The sequence below is a fragment of the Bombyx mandarina genome, chromosome 04, assembly GCF_030267445.1.
Source record: "Bombyx mandarina strain Sakado chromosome 04, ASM3026744v2".
In the NCBI taxonomy this organism is placed as follows: Eukaryota; Metazoa; Arthropoda; class Insecta; order Lepidoptera; family Bombycidae; genus Bombyx; species Bombyx mandarina.
Window position 1 is genome coordinate 1,115,822 of NC_143211.1, and position 25,554 is coordinate 1,141,375.

Sequence of the window (25,554 nt, forward strand, 5' to 3'; positions counted from 1 at the left end):
CTTCACGGTAGAAATAGGGAGGGTGGTGGTAGCTACTCGCGCGGACTCACACAAGAGGTCCTATCAGCAGTTCAAAACATTTTTGCCTAATCTTCGTCAACATCGGGCAGATACCAAGTATCACTTGAAAAACTGCCCCTGGTAAAGATTCCTCCGATAAGTACTTAAGATTAGCAGAGATACGTATTTCCAATAACTTTTAAGTTCAAAAATCTATATATTCAACATCAACACAACAACACGACAAATTGAAACGAGAAAGGACAAATAAATAAAACGACATCCCTTTTTTTTTGTATCATTTACAATATTTTTTTATTCAATATAATAATCTTAGTAAATCCAAAATATTTACACAATACAAAACATACATTATGATCTTGTGAGGCGTATAAATCTACTACTCTCCTGTTTGTCTATGCATCGGTTTATTTAAATCATAAAGCGAAATTCTAAATTAACAATCGGCAATCTACAGATTCCAGAACCATTAACTTCGACACACCAACAGTGTCGCCCGAACCTTCTGTTGTCTGAGTGACCTGAACCGGAGTCTTCACGGCGACACAGAGATCTACCAGACTTTAGATGTTCAACTTTGAAATGATTCTAAATAAACAGATCATTCTACGCTTATGGGCCACAACAAATCAGAATTAAATAACTTTTAAGGGATTGAAATCATCCTATCTCTAATCTGGTTAAAATTAGGTTTTTTTTCCCCTCACTATTTCTATCTTTAAAGCAAGTGTAAATAGTGATCAGTGAAACTAATCAAAAACTTTATTCATTTACACACGGGGAGTTTACTTAGGGACCTTATGTGTTACTTGTTTTTAAGTTTATTCAAAACTTTTAGCATCATCTAAAACATTTCATTTACAAAAGCGATTTTTTTTAAAGGAGCATGATTCAAAAGTTTTTAGTCACAGTTTCTAGAAATAAATTACATTGCGTCTAAATGTGAAAAGGAAATTTCCCCCATACGTAAATGTGAAGTAAAAGGATTTTTCCTAAACGAGTGCTTTGAATATTAAAAAGATATGAAAAAATTATACAACAATAAAATAATAAAAATGACGCGTTTCAAATTATTTAAACACAAATCTGCTAAATAGTTCATAGCGCCATCGTAAAAATCCTCATATGGAATGCGATTAACAAAAAAAAGGACGAAGGGAAACCTTTCTTCAAAATTGACAATTAAAAAAATAATACGAAAAATTTTCATTCGTTCATTTTGAACATTTATAAACTGTACATAACACATAATATATAACATTTATTATTAGTAATAATTTTACCATAAACTTCTAAATGAGAAGTGGAAATTAAGGATTTATTTTCAATTAACAATTGTATTTTAATGCACGATAATTCGTTACAAACGAACGGAAAATTCTGAAAGACGTTTGACTCAACGCCGTGTTGCAAACAAAAAAAGAAAAAAATTAAAACCATAGTTACGAGCTACGCGCAAAGATAATCTAAAGACCTAAAGCAAAGTGTTCCTTTTATCTAGTTGGTCCAAACAAAAAGTGATTCACAAATAGATTGCGAACAAGCAAAGGCTTATGAACAATGATTATTAAAATTTAGTTAAAGTGAAAGATTACAAGGACCAAACTTTGAAATTATTTTTAATTTACTGTAATATTAATGACATAACGATTTAAAGATAAATGCACCTTCACCGCGATTTTCATGTATATGATCTTAAAATTTGATTCTCTATGGTCGGGGGTCAGGACCATAGACAAATAAACTAATGATTAAAAAACTATGGTATGATTATATAATAATATATAATGTATGCATTCCATAGAATTTACTGCACTACTTCCGGCTTATTCCGAACATATATACTTATCATATTATTATATATTATGCTTTTAATTGGGAAAAATATTGACTTTTTTTTAAAGGCGACAACTTCACCTTTCATTTCGTATTTAAAATATATAATTAAAAGAGAAGATTTCTCACTTAGCACATCTCAATGTGAGGGAAAGTGATACGATCATATAATATATTCGTGCTTTACAAGAAACAAATTGTTGTATATTTTTCCCAACTAAGGCCTATATAACAGTTAATTGTAGTTTATACAACAAACAAAAAAAAAACATTATCGATTACTACTACGCGTAATAGATGCTAGACAAACACTATTTACTTGACTGAATTCAGTAGCGACACAAGACAAATAGAGCAGTGGACAAGCATAAGATTCGATGCAGGAATACTTCGAACACACATTGACCTACACAGAGTGTAGGATAAAGACCGTGCCAAAGTTTTGTTTGAACAAAATCGTTATTTACAATAACACAAAGCTGCGACCGCGACACCCCTTGGAAAAATCAACGCTAACTCCACGCGCGATTACCATTTACAATTCCCTACAGTTGTGTGCAATCTCAATACCTTTTTAACGGTTATGTAACAAATTTGTAAAATTGTTTCAAACAAATTCTATTAAGGACATAAAAAAAATGCGATCAGAGGTACAATTTACTTTTATTAAAAGGTCTTGTTGTATCACTCTTTTGTAATGTGTTAAATGAAGAGTGACATAGGCGGTAATAGCGAATACCGTGAATTGGTTTCGCTTTTAGATTAAAAGTAAAAGGTAAACTTTAGGGCTGTCGCAGAAAGGAAATTACATACTTTAGAGTCGGGCACAAACCCAGTGTACCATTCTCAAGGGGAATTAACGTAGTTTTTATAGAAATTCAGCTACATCAAAGCAGTATATAATTTTAACAGGGCAAGATTTAAATGAAGCGTGTAGTACAGATATCACGAGAGCGTAGAGATAGTAATCAGTTTATTGTAAAGTTAAAAACGAAAGAAAAACCACTACATAACGCATGTAGTTCTAATATTATATCGCCAAGTGGTTAATGTTTCCTCGTACAGAAATTAGCAAGTTCTTATGATTATAGCAGGGCTGCCCATCACGACACAGCAGTTCCGTTTGTGATCAATAGATGTCGCTAGTGTCTCTAGATGTTCGATTTAATAAGTCATGTTTCTTCTATCATTTAAAACATAGCATTGTGTGATACTTATATTCATACAACTAAATGCCGGTCGCTTATATCTATTAATTAAATACCAAGCAGAGACCGGTCGGTTTAAAAGCGGTAATGCACACATACATACCGTGTATGCGTTTGCCAGAAATAAAAATTAGATATACGGTTTTTTTTACATTTTATTATTATATATTTTTTAATAATAAAATTAATATTTTATTACACCTCGTTAATAATTACAAATAAGTTTCCATTAAAAACTAGTATCATTGAATGTTTCACTTTTTTTTTATATATAATATATATTTATATTATTTTTTTACGCCAACGCGTCCGTACCCAACTATGATTCATTAATGATGATCACATTAATATACTTTTAACGTAAAAACAATTATGTAAAAAAAATAATCAAAAACATAAATGCTAAAGCCAAATTTACTCAGTAGACGCAATACTCTGACTGAAATCAATAGTAATACAAGAATGTACATAAGTGATATTATTAGTGCGCGCACATATTGAGTCCTTATTACCAGCGCCTTAAAGTACATAATATGTTGTTTGGTTTTCAGTCAATATAATAATTATACTGTTAACTTTTAATTACCAAAAATAAATTAATAGGCGATAGGTCGCAAATGTTAATACAGAATTTATATATCTAGAACAGACAACAGATTTAAGTCATTTATCAGAAATCCGAAATAAAATTAACATCATAGATTCTGAAAAATGTATCCATGTTCTAATGTTAACCACTTATTGGATGTTCAGACATCGACTTTTCGGTCGGTAATTATATTTATATTTTTGGTAATTAAAAAAATATATATATATATTTTTTATATTAGAAATTGAAAACCACGATTGTCCGCTGTAAACTGAACCTTGTGCCACTATTGAATTAAATTGCTAGTATTTTTTTATTAATCTTTTTTAATTATCTTAATTTATTTATCCTAGATAATTTTATGGTACTATTATAATAATATATTTTATTGCTGTTAGTAAATAAAATATATAAATAAATTTAACGCGTATATGTTATATATTTATACATGTGTGTGTGTGTTGTGTATCATAGCGCGTACGCCGCGGCCGCCGCCCCCGCACCCAGCTGGAATGTTTATTAAAAACTCAATTTAATTCATATAAAATAATCTAATAATAACAATATATATTAATCTTATTAGCTCCGTACAGAGGTCCGTTGTTGTCGAGCGTTCTTACAAAAATCAAATTTAATGGTGCCAAGTGTACCTAGCCGGACATCACAAGACTCTATAGTTTTGTCTATTTATTTATTAATTCAAGCATCAATAACTACTCGACTGGAAATGAAACTTATTGTATTATTATAAAATTTTAGGCTGAGTATCGTACTAAAATTCCTAACCATCCAAAATCCATTAATACGTGTAAATAATAAATACAATTAAAATTGATTTGAAGTTACTACTACAGATGTTATGTATCTATGGAAAACAAAATATCTTTACCCCGAATGCCAGTACTAGACTCAGCCAGAGTATGTGCGAAGATACACTAATATTTATTAAGTTCATAACGAATGTTGACATAATATTATATAGAATAATATATGTTTATATGTGTGCAAATGCGTGTCTGCTTCGTACGTGGTCTGTGGCGTGCGTGTTGCTTTACTGAACTACTTGTGGCGGAACAAGACCATTTTAACCAAAAAATTACTTTAACCGTTCTTCATGCCAAACATTACACCAATCACAGTACACGGTGCAGGCTTTTGTGTTTTAGCGATCTGTGCTCATCTGTTACTGTGGCTCCGAATGACGTCACGCGCCGTGTAGCCAGTAGTTTCGATATTTTTTTTTGCCGCGTAACTACTGCACGTTTGAGTATTGTATAGCAAATCTTGACCTAAAGGTCTTAGTTACTAGGTCATGAAATCACTTTAAAAAAAGTATAGCGAGTGACGCGGTGTGTGCGTGCGGTGCGTGCGTGCGGTACGTACGAGTGTCCCCCCGCGTATCACTTGCAGCACTGCGAGGGTCGCGGCTGCTCGCCGTCCGCCAGGCGCCGCCCGCCCCCCGCCGCGCCCGCCGCCCCCGCCTCGCTCTTTGGTAACTTGTTCGCTGTAACGAACAAATACACTTCAACATTTGTGTACAACATTTCCTTCAACAACTCAAGTTGAATAAATATCGTCTATTCGCATTAAAAGTGTACAATTTCCAAAAATATTCGAAATTGAGTTAATATGCGGAATAATTTGGTATCATCAGTATTTTTCTCCTAAATACTGTCAAAAGAACGTAGTTTAGTTTTAGTTTTTTTTTTAGTTTACCTATATTTTGACTGCTATTAACAAAATTTATACATAATTTTATCTTACTTTAAAGGGCAGATAATGTAACTGGTAAAAACTACAAAATAAATGTTGGAAACATGATTAATATTAAAAATATCTTAAGTCATATGTAAAAATATCATCAACCTTTAAAACACTCTCTTGTAAAATTTAGTAAGTTTTGAGATTATACAGTTTGAATGCGAGAAGACGACATGATGTTTGCAATAATTGAAACGGATATTTTAAAATGATTATTTTCTAATGCACTACAAACAATACTGTAATAAAATCAATTGAAAATATTGGTGGCTTCTTCTTTTTTTTTCCCCTACCTATAACGACCGGAACGGTGGGTGAGCTCACCGGCTCAACCTGAGAGAATTTGCTATCACTAGCCCTAGCAAAAGTAGCGAGTGCTCCGCTGAATCTACCACCGGATCAGAATCCCAACCCACTGAGAAGATCCAGCGAGAAACTCACTGGGTTGTGTCTATGGGTTAGTTCAAATGTTTTTTTTTTATTGCTTACGATGGTGGACGATCTCACAGCCCACCTGGTGTTAAGTGGTTACTGGATCCCATAGACATTTATAACGCAAATGCACCACCCACATTGAGATATAAGTTCTAAGGTCTCAAGTATAGTTACAACGGCTGCCCCACACTTCAAACCCAAACGCATTACTGCTTCACGGCAGAAATAGGTAGGGTGGTAGTACCTACCCGTGCGGACTCACAAGAGGTCCTACCACCATGTATATTGATAGCTGAGAATTGATATGATGTAGGTACCTATAGCGAGGAATATATCGTTGACGTTCATGGCCGTCTTGGCGCTGGTCTCCATGAAGAGCAGCCCGTTCTCGTCTGCGTAGGCCTGCGCTTCCTCGAACTCGACCATGCGCTTGGCTGCGAGGTCGCTCTTGTTGCCCGCCAGAGCGATCACTATCGACGGAGAGGCCTGCCGTTGGAGTTCCTTCACCCAGTTCTTGGCGCGACCGAATGTGTCCTGGAATAATAAATCAAGAAGAAATGTTAAATTGGATCGCGATTATCTAGAAAAATTACAATCTGATTTCAGTTTCTGAAAACTGTTTATTAGCACTATAATATATATATCTATACTAATAATATACTAATCTACAGTGGTTTTTACGGATATTCCATTATAACTACTGAACCGTGCATCCGATTCACTTGAAACTTGGTATCCATGTAGAGAATACATGTACTTAATGGATAGGCTAATATTTATATGAGCGTTGGACTCCCTAATAATAATAACAATAAATAATAATGTTAATTTTAAATGCCCAGCGAAGCAGGCGAGTACCTTATATTGTATTTATTGATGAGATTTCTAATAAGTTAGTAACAAAATTAATTTCAAATGAAACTTGTCATCAGAGTACCACACGATCATCTGGTCCCAAACTAGCATTCTCTGAACTATTGAAACCAGAGACTGACATAAATACTTTATACACCACGATTAAATATAATAAAAACTATATTGAAACAAAACTACATAATAATATATTAAAGTATAAATTGAATTAGTGAAAAATTCTATATACACACTGTTCTTTCTTTGAAATTGTACCATGTAAAAGCAAGAAATAAAAGTAGTATTTTATTATTTATAAATATAACTAACTAACCGTACTCGCCCGTACTTCGCTAGGCATTTAAAATTAACATTATTATTTCTTGTCATTTTATTGGGGAGTCCAACACTAACATGTATTTTCTACATGGATACAAAGTTTCAAGTCAATCAGATGCATAGTTCAATAGTTAAAACGGAACATCCGTAAAAACCACTGTAGATTTAGATATTAGTATAGATAAAACCATACCATACATAAAATCCAGACAAAGAGTAAACATGTTTATCGCATATTTGGCTCGAGGTGGGAATTGACTCTCGGCTCATCAGTCAGGGGCAATAAATTAAATAGGTGCTCCACCATCGAGTCAGCCAACATATTGTAACCACTTTACTCTTGCTAACGCCCTGTATGTTCACCCGTGATCCAAACTGAAATATGTTTCGTGACGATTCAAACAAGAATGAAACACAACACATGTGGCTTGTCTCCCTCTCTGATCTATGAACATTTGTTTTTTATTTATTGAATATATTAATGGACGAGCTCACAGCCCACCTGGTATTAAGGGTTACCGGAGTCCATAGACATCTACAGCATAAATGCCGCCACCCACCTTGAGATTCAACTGGTGGTAGGACCTCTTGTGTGTCCGCGCGGGTAGGTACCACCACCCTGCCTATTTCTGCCGTGAAGCAGTAATGCGTTTCGGTTTGAAGGGTGGGGCAGCCGTTGTAACTATACTGAGATCTTAGAACTTATATCTCAAGATGGGTGGCGCATTTACGTTGTAGATGTCTATGGGCTCCAGTTACCACTTTACTCCTTAGGTGGGCTGTGAGCTCGTCCAACCATCTAAGCAATAAAAAAAAAAAAAAATATGAGTTCTAAGGTCTCAACAACGGCTGCTCCGCCATTCAGACCGAAAGGCACTACTGCTTCACCGCAGAAATAGGTGGTGGTACCTACCCGTGCGGGCTCTGACGCTGTACGTATAATCACGAACCAACGAACTCATTGTCGTATTTATTATAGCAGATACACCCGACGTAACCAGACTCAGGTCGTTTACATTGATAAAAATATATATCGCTTATAAACTATGTTTGTGGGTAATTACGTTCACACACACTTAGCATTCACGTTTTAATGCTTATAATCTATAATCAATACATATAAAAATTAATTGCTGTTCGTTAGTCTCGCTAAAACACTAAAACGGCTAGACCGATTTGATTAATTTTGGTTTTGAATTATTTGTGGAAGTCCAGAGAAGGTTTAAGAGGTAGATAAATATGAAAATGCAGCGGAATGAAATAAAAATGACAATTTTGTTTTCCCTTTGATGTGGCCCCCGTCGGACGGATTCCTTTTGTTTGTTTTAAGTTTATTTGATACAAAAGTTTACGTCTTTTATTTATCTATTGAAGCACTACGAAGTCTGCCGAGTCAGCTAGTCTTAATATACCTAGTCAGGTCATAAATTCTGTCACATGTTTAATGTAAATTAATTGAAACAAGTTTATTCATTATGTAACCATTCATATACCAAAATGAACTTAACAAAACATAGATTCTTATGACACTAAAGTTTATTCAAAATGACCTCCGTGATTTTGAATACAGTTCTTCAATCTGCGCGGCCAGTCGTCTATCGCAGCACGAACGAGGTCCATGTCAATATCGGCGGCTGCCTTAATCAAGGATGTCTTGAGTGACTCCAAATTGGGATGAGGCTTTGAGCACGCCTTTTCCACCAAGTGCTGCCATATCTTGTAATCTAACGGATTCAAACCTGGACTGGAGGAGGGCCAGTCTTCGTGTCGGATGAAGTCGATTTCACGCGCCGCCAGCCAGTCTTGTGTGCTCTTCGCTCTATGAGCTGGCGCCGAATCTTATTGGAATACCCAGTGCCTGTTATTGAACATGGTATGAGAAACAGGTTCCACAAGGTTCGTCAGGACTGTATTTTGATACACAACTGCATTCGTTTTTACACCTTTCTCACAAAAATGTACCTCTGTTAAGCCCCAATAAGAAACTCCCAACCATACCATGAGCGAGGATGGAAAATGACCTTGTTGGACACGCAAAATACGGTTGCTCGCTTCTTCACTACTGTGTGCGTACACCTTATCATTTTGTTTGTTGTAGCTCTCTTCTACGGTAAAAAATTTTTCATCCGAAAAAAGAATTTCCCGATATTTTTTTCCCGCGTACCGCTTCAACAAAGCGCGGCATCTCTTCAGTCTCAGGTCCATTAGACGAGCATTCAAACGATTTCCTGTTTTTCTTCGATATGCCCGAAGCCCTAACTTCTTCATTTAACACCCTTTTCACCGTGGTTCTGCTTAACCCCATCTGAAGGGCCAACAGTTTCTGCTTACGTTTGGGATTTCTTTGAATTCGCGCCTTCACAGCTTTTATCACTGCTGGAGTCCTAGCAGACCGAGGGCGACCACTTCTTGACCTGTCATCTACACTAGAGTCTTCATTGTATTGTTTGATGGTACGATAAACGAATCTTTTGGTTATATTCAAATTTTTCAGTATCTTAAAAATTTGAATTGGCGCGGAACCGCAACGATGCAACGCAATAACTGCAACACGGTCTTCTTTAAGCGTTCACTCCATATTTAAAAATGAGTAAAATTCTAAAAGTATACATTTTTATTTTCATGAACAATTCGAAATTCGAATTCAATAAACTTTTTTGTGGCCAGCATTCTAAAAGAAAAGTTTTTACTGTGTGACAATACTTATGACCTGACTAGTTATAATATATATTTCTTCTGTGCGTGTGTTTGTCACTACTCTTCCTAAACGGCTGGACCGATTGTAATGAAATTTTCTGTGTACCTTCAAGTGGATTCGAGAATGGTTTAGATTTACAAATCAGCCCGGCAGATGGCGCTGCAGTCGGTATCTAGGTTATTTATCTTTCCTAGAAATAATTTATATGGCAAAACAACGTTTGCCGGGCCAGCTAGTGTCTAATATGACTTGGCGGTGTACTAGTCAGAGGGCCTGACTGTCGCGCCGAGGGTCGTGAGTTCGATTCCCACATCGGGCAAACATTCGTGTGATGAACGGGTTTGTTTGCTCCTTAAGTGGTCGTTTATCTATATATGTATATATTATATTTAAACATATGTAACCTCTATACGATTAATCCTTAAAGAGGTTAATATGTTATTTATATCATTCTTCTATAGATGACATAAATAGAATTTCGATTATTGAAACATTAGAACATTAGACATATGATTATAAAGAGCATTTTTGCAATATTAAAATATAAAAAGATATAAAAATAATGGTGAAGCAATAGCTTTAAATGTTGTTTCTCTTTATAAGAGCAACTCAATTGCTATAGTTTTACAAAGCTAAACTGTATTTTGATACAAATAAAATAATACATTATACATATATACCAGTACTAAAAATTATATTTCCGTAATTAGTGGTGGTAAGACGTCTTGTGAGTCGGCACGGGTAGGTACCACCACCCCGCCTATATCTGCCGTGAAGCAGTAATCCGTTTCGGTTTGAAGGATGGGGCAGCCGTTGTAACTATACCGAGACCCTAGACTCATATATCAAGGTAGATGGCGACATTAACTTTGTAGACGTCTATGTGCTCCCGTAACCACTTAACATCAGGTGGGCCGTGAGCTCGTGCATAAACCCTAAGCCATTTAAAAAAGAACCGGATGTTTATCAGTCTCTGGTACCCAGGGAATCTTAAATTAGGACCGGTTGACCGTGCGTGATTTGTTCCCAGTTCTTATTATTACAATCATATATTTATATGTACAAACAACATCAAAATAGTGTAACGCGCTGAATCAGGACTTTCATAAATTATTTACATAATATTTCATATTTATTTCAACTAATAGCTTGTTACAAGTTTTATCTGATGATACAACGAAATCCCGTTGTTTTTCTTATGAAACTTTCTTTAATATTTGTAAAATAGTTTGTTTAGAGATGTTTAGTTTTGTATTTTTGATAAATTAATTGAAGTAAGAAAATTGGTTAAATTAAAATAGGTAGGTAGGATAGGATAGGATAGGATAGGATATTTTCCCTCGTAAAATTTTTTTAGAGACATTTTAAAATTACAGAGTAGTTAGCTTAATATAGATTATAGACAGACACGGCAAAGGGGTTAACACAAGTTTTCTATACTAATATTATAAAGAAGAAAGATTTGTTTGTTTGTTTGTATTGAATAGGCTCCGAAACTACCGAACCGATTTGAAAAACTCTTTCAATGTTTGGAAGCTATACTATTCCCGAGTGACATAGGCTACAATCTTTTTTGAAAAAAATTAGGGAGCCTTACTAAAACATCAATAATGTAACCCAAGGTGTAAAAAATTACCTAAAATATTCTTTACGTCGCGTGCCCTGCGAAAACTATTGATGATAGAATAAAATAATGTACTACGACTTTGTAGAGCACATTATTATTTACAAAAAGTGTCACGACAGCATATCTCTAACTATTATAGTTATGCCGCAATGAGTGTTCTTTTATTTAAGAAATAAAACAACATCAAATATCATTGATATTTTTGTTGACCCGGGTGGAGCCGGAGTGGGCCGCTAGTTCGTAAACAAAACTCGTCGGCAACAAATAGTTGGACCACACCTCGTGTGTGTGTGACAGTCCCGACTTAGGGGTCAAGAGCAGTCATTATATATGTTTGTTTGTTGGCCTAATTGATGTTTTACCGTCGTATAATAACCAAATTACTCGGGCGACTATATCGAGGGGTGAAATTGATGATAGGGGTAATATTTGTCTTTGTAATTAAAGGTCCCTTTTATTTGGTATCAGCATCAACAATTTTATGTTCTTAATTGAACTTCAAATAAGTTTACTCTATTCAAATAGCTGAAGATTTTTTTTGTTTTAATTTTTTTTCCAAATCTTAACTTATTAATGATTGTCCTGTAAAGTTGCAAAAAGTCGCTTAAACAAAAAAATGGCTACCTCTCGATATTATTATGACTTGTTCCTGAAACGGCTATGGATTACTTAATTATGTGAATACAATTTATTTTATTATTACATATTATTTCTGCCGTGAAGTAATAATGCGTTTCGGTTTGAAGGGTGGGGCAGCCGTTGTAACTTACTTGAGACCTTAGAGCTTATATTTCAAGGTGGGTGGCACATTTACGTTGTGGATGTCTATGGGCTCCAGTAACCACTTAACACCAGGTGGGCTGTGAGCTCGTCCACCCATCTAAGCAATAAAAAAATAATTTAAATAAATATATTATACTGACTGATGCTGACGTCCACTTTGTAAGAGTTAGGGCGGAAGTTAGCATCGCGTTAGCTACTCATAAGCTCCATTAACAGCTTACGAGAGCTAGGACCGCGTCTCTCCTTCGACATAAATGAATTTGAACTCCACAGCGGGCGGACAGCCGATATCGGTCCATTGACTAGACCGTGTGTGCTACATTTACGTGATAACGACGCTATCAGTACCGGCCCGTCTGTCGGGGAAGTCGGAACGGGTGCCCTTGACCTCACAAGACACACCTATACACACGATATTCATTATGCTACCAAACGTTTCCACATTCAACGAACCAAGTTATAGACGTGGAAAATACATGTAAGAGACTTATATATAAACGATATCTCGACTTTCTGTCTGTCTGGCCTAGAATAGTAACACCCTATTTCATCCCATAAACGTCGTAAAAGACGAGCACGTGGCAGCAGCAATCTCTGAGATACTTCTATGACAAACGGGAATCGACAGGTCACGATAGGCAGCGGCTTGGCTCTGCCCCTGGCATTGCTGAAGTCCATGGGTGACGGTAGCCATTCACCATCATTCACGTATGCTCGTCTGCCTACATGGGCAATAAAAAAACTATCAATAAGTACATACGATCAGACTACCATCTCCTGTCACAAGGTGGTTTTTATTTTTATTGCTTAGATGGGTAGACAAGCTCACAGCCCACCTGGTCTTAAGTGGTCACTGGAGCCTATAGACATCTACAACATAAATGCGTCATCCACCTTGAGATACAAGTTCTAAGGTCTCAGTATAGTTACATCGGCTGCCCCACCCTTCAAACTGAACATTTGTTAAGTACGTATTTCATTACCCGCCTGCGGGATTCGAACACCGGTGCATCGCTAGATACGAATGCACCAGACGTCTTATCTTTTGGGCCACGAAGACTTCAAAGCAAAGGGAGCTTTATAATGTCTACGGACTCGATAACCACTTTATATCAAGTGGGCCGTGAGCTCGATCGAACATGTACGCAATAAAAATAAATGGTGGTATGACGTATCGCAAGGACGTCTTGCATTACGTGCCATCGCACTGACTACTAGCGTAAACCAATTATCCACAGAAAAAAAACTCAGCAATGTAGATGCGTCACGTGTTACGTCACATTGACGTCATAAGTGGTGCCTTCAGCAAATCAGGTTTGAGCCTACGTCCTTCCGCCGTTATATATTAAGAGCGTCAATGTGACTTTGTTACTGAAAACAATGCGATTCGTTTACATATATATATATATATATAGATATAGCACAAGTTATTGAAAACACGAGTTATCAAAATGGCACTAAATATAGGTATTGAATACAATATCAATCGAAGATGAAACCTCTTACCCCAACGTAAGTCGCATATATTTAGACAACTGGTCGTATAGAAAGCTATACATATTTACAACCCGCAATATATACAATCCGCTGTATTCTGAAATATTTGTTTTTATACTTATCCTAGCGGGTAGTTATCATAGAAGAGAAGATATTTGAGAAACGCCTGAAACGCGCTAACGAGATGTGCAAGAAGAAATTTGCTAGCATATACAAGATCCACCCAATAACATTCGGACCGTCGGTCTACCGAGCAATTTCATCAGGTCGGTGGAAGATGTTCCGTTGTCGTTTCCCTAAACTGATGATCCCGACGTTATCTGAACACGTAACCTTTTGATTGCTCTGTTATGGTATAATGTATATTATGTTTTTTTTTGGTATCCAATGTGCTAAGCGTTAAGGCGATGGTATGGTCATGTCAAATGACAAACCTTTTGGAAAAAAAGCTAATAGGAGCCGATGGCTTCGATTAGCGATAATAAGCATTTTTATTGATGTATATTGACAGACGACATCTGGTATTATGTGGTCGTAAGCGCCAATAGACATAACAAAATGAATGTCGAAATCTTAATTGCACAAAGTTCGTCCCATCATTCGAATGGCTTACAATACGCGTCCTACTTCTACCGGGTCGAGATTCCGATCCGGTAGTTTCATTCGCGTAGCAGCTACGTAAGTTGTTAGGTCTCTTTTGGAGGCGCTCGGGTAGCTGTTAGCAAATCCCACCCCTCCTAGCTGAGCCCTTGCTCATCACCTGCCTTAGTGAAACTAGAAAGGCCTCCGGGCCACTAGTAATCATTCAATCAAATAAACAAAAATACTCCTGGTAAACTCCGCTTGGAGATCTTAGTATACCGGTGCAATACTCAGAATGCTGTTATTACCCGTCAATCCCTTAACCCGACTCTTAAGACATTCACACGACGATTGCTTAACAAAATTAATATTGTCCAGTTTGTATTTATTTCGTGATAATAAATATTCTCTTACACTCTCTCGCGTTGATGTTTTGGACCGATAACGCGGTAGGTATTTTATCGGTCAACGATCGTCTAGTTCATCCGACATAAGCGCGTCCAACTTGAATATGTTCGTTTTTTTTTTTCTAATAGATAAAACTGGTTTAACACTTTATAATTAAAGCTGTTATCGAAACGTGGGCGGTGGCCGACGAGGCAACTCTGTGCGAACGCTCTAGACCCTGACCCGTGTTAACCGAAATTTCACACGTCACATTGCAGTTTTTTTTTTTTTCTCATTCGCTCATAACATTATGCGATTTGCCAGTTTAACGAACTCCTCGAAATCATTTATCTGTCACAAAAGACAATTGTGTGTTTCGATAAAAATAAAACGAGATAAAAAGTGATGAATAAACAAAATCACTCATTTCGTTCGCACACTCAACACAATGGTGTTAATATTATTATAGTGGGTGTAATAGTAGTACTGTCGACGACGTTAATGGTTATATTTTTTTTTATTATTAACGAGAACGCCACTATGTGCATCACACGTTTGGGCAAAAGACTGAGGTCTTCATTGCATTGCTATGGCTACAGCTGGCCCGCCTACGGAACCAGGAGGCGCCATTGTTTCACAGCTGTGTTTTCTCGTTGGATCTTCTTACCAGGTGGCATTGCGATCCGTTGGTAAATTCTGCCAAGCACTGCTCTTGCTAGGGCCAGTGTTAGCAAATCCTCTCAGGTTCAGCCCGTGTGCTCACCTATCCGTCCGGACGAACTGGAATAGCCTCTTAGGCTACCAGCGAATAGGTAGAAAAGAACATCAGTGTTGAAGACGCGATATAATGGATTATAAACTAGCAAATCTCGTCAAATCTTGTCTCGACACAAGGGATGACACTGCTTCGAGGAGTCGAGGGTCGCACATTCGTATTTGCAAATAAAAAAAACATTTGTATTTGATCTGTAACTTGTAAGAAGATATTCATCCGTGATAAATTATGAAATTGCTATCTTTATACTGGTAAACGAGCTCTCACTCCATGCGAAGTCTGAAGTCCATGTTGAATTCCATGGGCGAAAGTCACCACTCACCATCAGGTGGCCGTATGCTCGCCTGCCTACAAGGGCAATAAAAAAAGCGACTACCACGTCCCGTTGTCGCCGCAAAGTGCGTGCCTCTGCTCAAATTATGCATTCTAGATCTTTCTATGCGCGCCGGTAACCACTTAACACCAGGCAGACTGGAGTTCGTCTACTTATCTAATCCAATAAAAAACACAAGATTACAATGGTCCATCAATAAAACATCGCAATGAATACTTACAAAACACAAATAAAGGTAATTGGCCAACAGTTATTGACTGATAAGCTGTCTGGCGGGACGGAACTTTATTGGATAGATCAGTGAACGAGCCCACCGTCCACCTGGTGTTAAGTGGTTACTGGGGCAGATAGACCTCAAAAACATAAATACGGTCCTCGAGACATGAATTATTCGATCTGAATGAATAGATTATACGTGAAAGGAACCGTCTCAATGAATTTTACCCGTTATTAAAATGATGTAAATAATAAATGCTTCGAATGTAATTATGCACTGCACTAAAATTCGCATGACAAATAATGACAAAGCATACACGCTGCTTTTAATTTATGTAATAACTCATTTTCACTATGCTTGGCGAATAAATGATTTCTTTCTTTCTTATTTTGTAGAAAACGTCAATCTACCGACAAACTTCTGTTGCAGTTTTATGTTCATAAGATGCAAAATAAAATTGATAATAATATCAGATACTAATATATAAATCTACAGTGGTTTTTACGGATGTTCCATTATAACTACTGAACCGTGCATCCGATTGACTTGAGACTTGGTATCCATGTAGAAAATGCATGTACTTATTGGATAGGCTAATATTTATATGAGTGTTGCAACTCCCTACACCAGTTGTGGGGGCGTTAATGATGAGAATCTTTGCGAGGTTGAGAAATAAAAATGTTAATTTTAAATGCCCAGCGAAGCGGACGGGTACAGCTGGTTTGCCTTATATAATTAAAAGTTTCAATTTCGTAACAATTTCATTTTGTTACGACTTGAAGGACGAATGTTAAATCTTCGATACGCTTCGTTGCTAAAGGTGAAAACACTATTTATCTTGCCATTCGTCCTGCTCGCACTCATCAGATATTGGCGCGTTCGAGAGAGATGAAGTCGGTGTTGTATTAGGGACAGAGTCGCTAAACGGCCGGCAAACATCACCGACGTGTTATTGACCTAGTCCCCTACTGAACTAGTACTTAACTTTTACTGGTAGTAGGAACTCTTGTGAGTCCGCACGGGTAGGTACCACCACCCCGCCTATTTCTGCCGTGAAGCAGTAATGCGTTTCGGTTTGAAGGGTGGGGCAACCGTTGTAACTATACTAAGACCTTAGAACTCATATCTCAAGGCGGGTGGCGGCATTTACGTTGTAGATGCCTATGGGCTCCGGTAACCACTTAACAACCAGGTGGGCTGTAAGCTCGCCCACCCATTTATGCATAAAAAATCATAACTAAAAATGTCACAAAACTTTGCCAAAAAAAACTTGCTAAGCATTGACAGCATTGACTTTTTTTTGCTATCAACTTCAAAACTAATAAATGTCTGAATATACATACAGAACTCGAATCTTTTAAAATATGTAACAGAAATGTTTTTAAACAGTCAACGAACATAAATCAAAACATGAATCGGTTGATTCATGGCGAAAAACCGGTATATTTCCCGGTGGCGCGCGCGTATTTTGGCACCGGCATATATTATCATCACCCTGGTCAGACCAAGTCATCGATAAACAAAACTCCCATACACCTCCATCTACAAACGCACACCAATTTCCCATGATTACTATTATTAAATATCCCAACACAGTGATTTGGGGAGCCCAAAATTTCAGTAACGAAAAGAAGACAGCAGTCTCCTTTGAAAATGAGTTCAGTTTAATGTTTAAAATATTAAAGCAATTTTTTTTCTAACATTAAGGGCGGCGCGATAAACAGGGTCTGGGGTGGCATCAGACCTAAATCCATCACTGTCCCTACTAACCATAATGACTAACCATTTTTATTACTACTAAACACTCATAACTTTTTAAAATGTACAGGTTAAAAATAACTTAACATTATCAAATCGTATCTTATAATGTCGGTATGTACACTACGGTACATTAAAGTAGGTACGGCGATTCCTATTATCTAATTAAAAAATTACAAGCCCCAAAATTTGGGAGCTGGTGTCCCGAAGCACGGGCATAAAGCTTCAGTAGCAGCTACTTTTTATCATTTTGTAAGCACTATATACTTTGCACTGTAGTGAAAAAGCATACATTTCATATAACATTATTTATGTCGCGAATCGCCAGTCATGCGATCTGATATAAAAGGTGTGTTCCACCAAACACCAACAAAATAGTTTAAGTATGTTAGATACAAAATGCATTAAACACACCTACAAGTCGCGAAAATTAACTCAATTCAAAAGACTGTTACGAAATGTCTTTAGAGTTTCCTTTAATAAGATTACGGTCACATAATACGCGTCTACTAAGCAAAAAAGCATATTTACCTGATTAGTTATGTCATATACTACAATAGCGGATTGGGCTCCTCTGTAGTACATCGGCGCTAAGCTGTGATACCTGGATGAAAGAAAACAAACCAGTTATTTATTTCCACTGAACGCACAAATAATACATTTATTTGTTTATATCTAATAGGCGCATAATTATACCACCTTCAGAGCTAATATGGAGCTGTAATCTTTCCATTAAGAGTAGCTTCATTTGTGGTCAACACAAGCGAAGAGACATTAAGAGTAGGTAGGTAGGTAGTGTCATTTATGACCAACACAAATGAACCAACACGAGGTCTAATGCCCGTATCTTTAGACGTTTCGTAAAATAGTCCTCCACTCTTAACTCATCCGATGATGCTCGAGAATTCCCTCCAAACTTACTCGAATTTGGTATTTTTAGTCGACCATTACAATATTCCTCAACTGTCCTCGAGTGAGGTAATAATGATGAAAATTTGATCAAGCTAGCATCAAACCCATAGAGTTCTGTAGTCTATGGTCATTGTTTAATGTCAAAGTCAAGCTGCCGCTGTCTGTTTGACACTAGATGAACTTGTTTGATGTTTTGGTTGCTGAGTTATTCGTAAATATGTGTGCGTGCGGTAAATCTGAAAGTGTATTATTTATTTTCTAACCTATTATTATTTTAGATTTCGGATCCGGCTTTGTATTTTTATTCGCCGCTTTTGTGTGATTTTGGTTGCATCGTGTTGTTGAAGTGCTTTTCCACAACCACCAGTTTATTATTATATAAATAAAACTTATAATCGCATTGACTTTATTTATCAGGTAGTAACCAAAATATGACTCTTATGTAGGTAAATAAAATAAAGAGTTTCAAATGTCTAAACTCGAACTATTTACTTTATTAATAAATATTATCAAACTTAAATTATCAAAATATGCGGGAATCATGCACAGATCCAGGCCATTGCACAACAATATCATATATTTCCAGTTGCGGTCCACATACTATTTGGACATTGATAGAAAACCAGCCTTGAGGAACGTTCGAGTTTAGACATTTGAAACTCTTTATTTTATTTACCTACATAAGAGTCATATTTTGGTTACTACCTGATAAATAAAGTCAATGCGATTATAAGTTTTATTTATATAATAATAAACTGGTGGTTGTGGAAAAGCACTTCAACAACACGATGCAACCAAAATCACACAAAAGCGGCGAATAAAAATACAAAGCCGGATCCGAAATCTAAAATAATAATAGGTTAGAAAATAAATAATACACTTTCAGATTTACCGCACGCACACATATTTACGAATAACTCAGCAACCAAAACATCAAACAAGTTCATCTAGTGTCAAACAGACAGCGGCAGCTTGACTTTGACATTAAACAATGACCATAGACTACAGAACTCTATGGGTTTGATGCTAGCTTGATCAAATTTTCATCATTATTACCTCACTCGAGGACAGTTGAGGAATATTGTAATGGTCGACTAAAAATACCAAACTCGAGTAAGTTTGGAGGGAATTCTCGAGCATCATCGGATGAGTTAAGAGTGGAGGACTATTTTACGAAACGTCTAAAGATACGGGTGTAAGTCTCTATTGTATTGTTTATCGGCTGTCTCATCGTTCAAACCAAAATGAGCGGAAGATATAGAGTGGACGGTGGAGCCTACACAGCCGGGCTCACTGTACCACCAGTGGAAAGGCTACACACATTTTTACAACGATCGAGTCATCCTTTGTTACTATTACTACATTATAGGGCAATAGGACAATAATATATCAATACCAATCCAGCAATTTTCCCCCTTCTTTATCACCGGTAGCCTTAGGGGCTATTTCAGCTACGTCCGGACAGGTGAGTGAGCCCACGGGCTCAACTGAGTGAAATTGCTAACACTAGCTTACGCTACACTTAGCAGGAGCAGTGCTTCGCAGAATCTACCACCGGATCTGAATCGCGACCCACTGAGAAGATCCGACGAGGAACTCAGTGGGCTGTGTCTATGGGTTAATTCGCTCGTCGAACTCTTCGTCATAATCGAAACGATTGACGAGGACGGTGACCGGTGCTTGAGGAGTCTAAAAGCATCGAAAGTGGATCTGCAAGAACCGACAAGACATGTTTCGGGCGATGACGACTTTGCGTTTTCCCAACGCCTGGATCGGATAAGAAATTAGCAGTTGTTAGACCGATAAGAGGATTACCCATGCAGCAACGTAATTTAGACTTTGACTCCGTATCTCAGGATGGAATTTGCATCGTCGAATTAATTTTATACAACGCGGTTTTCAATTGTTTTAAATTTTTATTCGACTGACTCAGAGTAAAGGTAAAAATTTTTTATAACCTGTTTTGCGTTGTGTGCTCGCGCTCGGCAGCTTTTTTACAATATTTATTAGTGGGTAGACCATAACAATTTGAGTGGCGGTTGCGTAAGACCGGTGCAGGGAGAAGTAGAAGTATGACGTCATTATTTTTAGCATGCTCTCTCGCTCTCTCTCAACTGACCTCTCCTGTCCAGCTGTATCCCAGATCTCGAATTTAACGGTGGTGTCGTCGAATCGAATGGCCTGGGTGAGGAACGCAGCCCCGATGGTGCTCTCCTGGTACTCGTGGAACTGTCCCTTGACGAATCGGAGCACCAGCGAGGACTTGCCTACCGCAGACTCGCCCAACAACACCAGCTTGAACTGGCAGACTTTTGTCTGTGGAGCGCCATTGGGCCTTTGTGCGGCTCCGGTCCTGTTTGTCGCCATATCCTGTAAGGAACTTCTCATTATATTATTATCCAATTATGCGATCTGATAATTATCTGGTCATCTCGTGAGTCCGGACGGGTAGATGCCACCACCCCGCCTATTTTCTGCCGTGAAGCAGTAATGCGTTTCGGTTTGAAGGGTGGGGCAGCCGTTGTAACTATACTGAGACCTTAGAGCTTATATCTCAAGCTGGGTGGCGCATTTACGTTGTAGATGTCTATGGGCTCCAGTAACCACTTAACATTAGGTGGGCTGTGAGCTCGTCCACCCTTCTAAACAATAAAAAAAATTTAAAAAATGCGAATCCACCGCCTTGCTCGTTGAAGCAACACAATAACCACTAACACTTCAAGACCAAACAAAAACGTGTACCTACGTGTAATTCACACGGTATAAAAGTGAAAATTTCCGAAGTACATATTTTATCTCATCGCCTACAATGAGAAGAGACAAACATATAGGTACATCTGTATATTAGATGTATATTGTTACTCATTTCAGTTCAAAGTTTCATTTCCGAGTAGAAGTGAAAACTTATATAGTAGGTATGCCATCAGCCCGCATTCTAAGTCCTATATATATGTCTATCTTTTTTTAGTGTCGTTTTTTTTTTCATTTCATCTGGTTGCAAAACACAATGGTTCTAAAAACTATTTTCATTGCAACAAAGTAAAATAAACACCTCTCTGTTTAATACCTAGTATAATTAGATTCGAACGACACCTCTTGAGATATTACACCTTATCATATAGTGAAGAGTCCATTTGCAAGTATAAGCCTACTACATATTGAAAAAAACTAGAAAACTTCTCAATATATCAATTAGCATCGAATGTTCGTTGAGTTTGATAAACCTGTCCAAAATTTATATTACATACATGTTGAAAAAATAATTGATTTTTTAAACAATAAGCATACGTATAATCAAGGAGTGAAAGACTATTTGGTATAAGCGACACTTCGCTTATTACGCGACATTTATCTTTGGTCTAATTAAAGGTCCGCCTTATTTAGTATTAGTATCGACAATTCGATGTTTTTAATTGAACTTCAATTAGAGAAGTTTACCCCATTAAAATAGCTGAAGAAGTGTTTTATGATGATATTTTTTTCCAAATTTAAAACTTTAAATGGCTTTTCTGTAAAGTTAAAAAATGTAGCTTAATCGAAATAACATTTCACCCCTAGATAGAATATAATAACGCGTATTGTCGTGTGACTCCGAAAATAATAAGGCGAACGAATTAATGAACTGGACTATATATATAGCAAACAATTCCTAATTCAATTTTCTTATTACACTTCCTTATTTGATATAAATGTTAACTATTTATAACTTGATAATATTTTAACTAAATAACTCATTAAAATCAAATTAACTTCAATATCTAATCAAAAAGATAAAAACAACACAAAAATTATACCAACCAGACAGCTGAATTAGTATTATTTTAGCTCAAATTACATAAGCCTATTATTTCAAGGTTAGAAGCCCCTGGTTACAGACAAACATGTTGATACACAGATAATGTGTCATAGAGGAATACCTTAGTGATTATATTAGAAATGTTTTCTTTTTGTGGCTGGTTTGACTAAACCGAACAATGCCCAGACTAGAATTTCACTGTGATAAAATTGATTGCCTTAAACTTTGTTAAATTTAATATTTTCCCATTCATTATGTATTCTCCAAAATTATGTGTTCAATATACATGTACAGTATGTAATCTATACTAGTATATCTTGTGGTTTAGTTTCTTATTTTTTTGGTATTAATTGATGTGGTGTATTCAGCTCTCATTTAAATATCTTGAACATCTGTTATGTTCATTAACTTAAAACTACCATGTTCAATATGCTCCACAGCATTACGTACTCTGATGTAGTAACAACTGAGGGCAGTCCACCAGACAACTAACTTAATTTAATAAAAAACTCAGCTTATTATTAGTTTCAATACCAATAGCAATATTAAGCACGGTACCTAGTATTATGGTTAGTGGAACAAGTTTTTTTTACATTCAATTCATCGATAAAAACTAGACTTAGTGTTGTTGAATTTGTTAACATAGAGTTTTTTGCAATAAAATACAGACAATTCAGTTCATCTACATGTTTATTTCAATTTAGGTTAATAGCTCTTTTTGGTATCATATCATTCACAATGATAAGAGAATTATAACACCTAAGTTTTATGAATTTTTTTATAGATTAGAATCTCAGTTTTAGCATGTTTTTAATTTTTCTTTTTTTTATTATTGTTTGAACGGCGGGTGAACGGTATCCCATCTGATTTTAAGTTGTTACCTATAGATATCCACATGTGAATGCAGACAGCCATCTCAAGACTTGAGTATTCCATGATGCCTTCATTGTGAAAGTCAATCATGAGCATGAGTTAAGCATGTATTTTAATGGAATCTCTTAAAATTGGTACCTGCAAGCGACATTTGTACACCGGCATAATCACAACGCTTGATATGAAGACATGGAGCTTTGTATTCACTAGGCCACAATGATATCGAATATTTTTGTGCATTTTTCTTATTTGTATATGTGCATAATTATGACAGTAAAACACATTAGGTGATAGAGCTTAAGACTCCATCCAACTTAAATAATATGTAATTGCTGATATTTACATTTCATAAATAATAAGTAGTCACCCTTAATCATGGACACAGCCAAGCAGATCTATCTACAAATCACAGTAAATGTAATAATAATTATACAATCACACTGTCACTGCTGTAACAATAACAATAACAATAAAATAGCTTAACATTAAATTTAAATTTTGCTATGGTGCACCAGTCTAGGTCCATAATTCCACAATCTATGCTACAAGGTGAAAATTACTGTATAATCAATGTCTAGTCATTGATATGTCTCTATGAGAGATAAAGAACAATCAGTAAAGAGTAGCTACAAGTATTGGCTGGTGTCGTCATCCCTGTCCACTTAGAAATGCAACATAGCAGTTTTACACTACAAATATAGATAAATTCACACAAGTTGTCAACTCAATAGTGCTTTTTCTATTACAGAACCACCTACTCATGCTGATCATTAACCCATAATTTTAAATAAATAGAGTAGTTAAATCAAAAGAGCTTCTTAGACCATACACAAAAGGTGATCACAGAAAAAATGTATTTATTGATGAAAGACGAGATTATATTAAATATTTTTAACAAACATAACTTGTACCACCCAGGAATCAAATCTGAGTGATGTTGAGATCATTAAGCATTCTACTCGTAAGACCAATCTAACTGAATAAAATGTAACTTGTGATTATGGTAGCATAAATCGACAGCAAAGTCAGAAATTCCCCTGACCCTCATGACACAAAACAATGGACCACACACATCAGCTGATTTTTTTATTGATTGTTAATATTGCAACATTGCACAAAAAAATCAGTTACTTTGCCTCCTTGGGAAACATCAACACTATAAAATGTCTTTGTTTTTGAGAATACTTCCCTTACACTTTGTGCGTTGACTTTTCTTTGTACATAAATATAAATTTAGTAAATTAACTATTTTTCAGACTAATACTTGTAATTACTTAATGGAAAATTATTTTCATTTTGAACAATGCAATTTTACATTTCTACTATCCATTCATATCTTTATCAATTTGCTAATATGACTGAGTTAATTGAATTACAGATAATGAAGGCCTCACTTTCTCTTTCTTAATAGACATAATAGTGATGATAGCCTAAGCATTAACAAAGAAAATAAAACAGTTAAAAACTCACCAACTAACAAACCAACAAAAACACAATTCGAGACCATCGACAACTAATGAGCGAGAAAAAAAGCATTCACTGATCATGAACAAGGAATTAATGTGCCATTGTATTTTTTTCTTCAATTCAATAAAACCTCTTTGCCACAATGACGGCGAAGTTGAAAATCGGATGAAAACGGTAAACAACGTTATCTCGAACATTTAATCGTCGCAAAATCACAAAGAAACAAAAGATCCTACACTGACACTTATCAGTAAGGCGCTCGGCACATTTCACGTATTACGAAAAATGTGTACATTTTAATATTTTTATCGGATACGAACCCCGTAACGTGTCTGTTGTTATGACTAACCACTAACTGTCTCTGTTCGTATCACAGTGTTTCCTATTAACAGTTAACAAAATTATTAAATCAACGCCCTCCTAAAATCAGCTGAACGTCACGAAATCACTCAAATGGGATCATCACCGAGACAATGCAATTATGACCGACTTTACCACCAGACAATTACCCGAAGACTTTAAGTTTCGTGCACACTTTCAACAATATTCGATAAAATGACGCATTTACTTGATTAAAAGGATGTGAAAGACGTACCCTCCCTGTTATTGTAGCTCCGTTCTGAACTTTTTCTTGGGCGACAGATCTTCACGAAGTCGCCGTGACACCGAAATTATCATTAATTACACACTTAAACAAATATAATCATTAATCGTAAATGAAAAACTGGAAAATCTAGAACAGAAATCCAAAATGACCACGAACAAACATGGAAGCGAGAGAGCGAGCAAGATGTTTCACAAGAAATT

The 25,554-nt window shown here is 36.3% G+C and overlaps 1 protein-coding gene across 6 annotated transcripts; it reads right to left on the reverse strand.

The window, feature by feature from the left end:
• Positions 1-286: 286 nt before the first annotated feature.
• On the reverse strand, positions 287-25,551 carry Rab5 (RAS oncogene family member Rab5). Of its 6 annotated transcripts, none has more exons than XM_089740176.1 (6): positions 25,343-25,551; positions 20,731-20,991; positions 18,231-18,303; positions 6,168-6,384; positions 5,038-5,158; positions 287-4,161 (listed from the first exon to the last, which is right to left on the reverse strand). In XM_089740176.1, exons 2-5 carry the CDS (start codon positions 20,976-20,978, stop codon positions 5,055-5,057), a joined length of 642 nt encoding a protein of 213 aa, XP_089596302.1. In that variant the 5' UTR covers positions 20,979-20,991; positions 25,343-25,551; the 3' UTR covers positions 287-4,161; positions 5,038-5,054. The 6 variants fall into 6 exon arrangements, with proteins under 6 accessions (XP_089596302.1, XP_089596300.1, XP_089596303.1 ...); XM_089740174.1 differs by having other exon boundaries at positions 20,731-20,981; positions 25,343-25,550; XM_089740177.1 differs by lacking the exon at positions 25,343-25,551 and adding an exon at positions 25,068-25,264 and having other exon boundaries at positions 20,731-20,981.
• Positions 25,552-25,554: the final 3 nt, after the last annotated feature.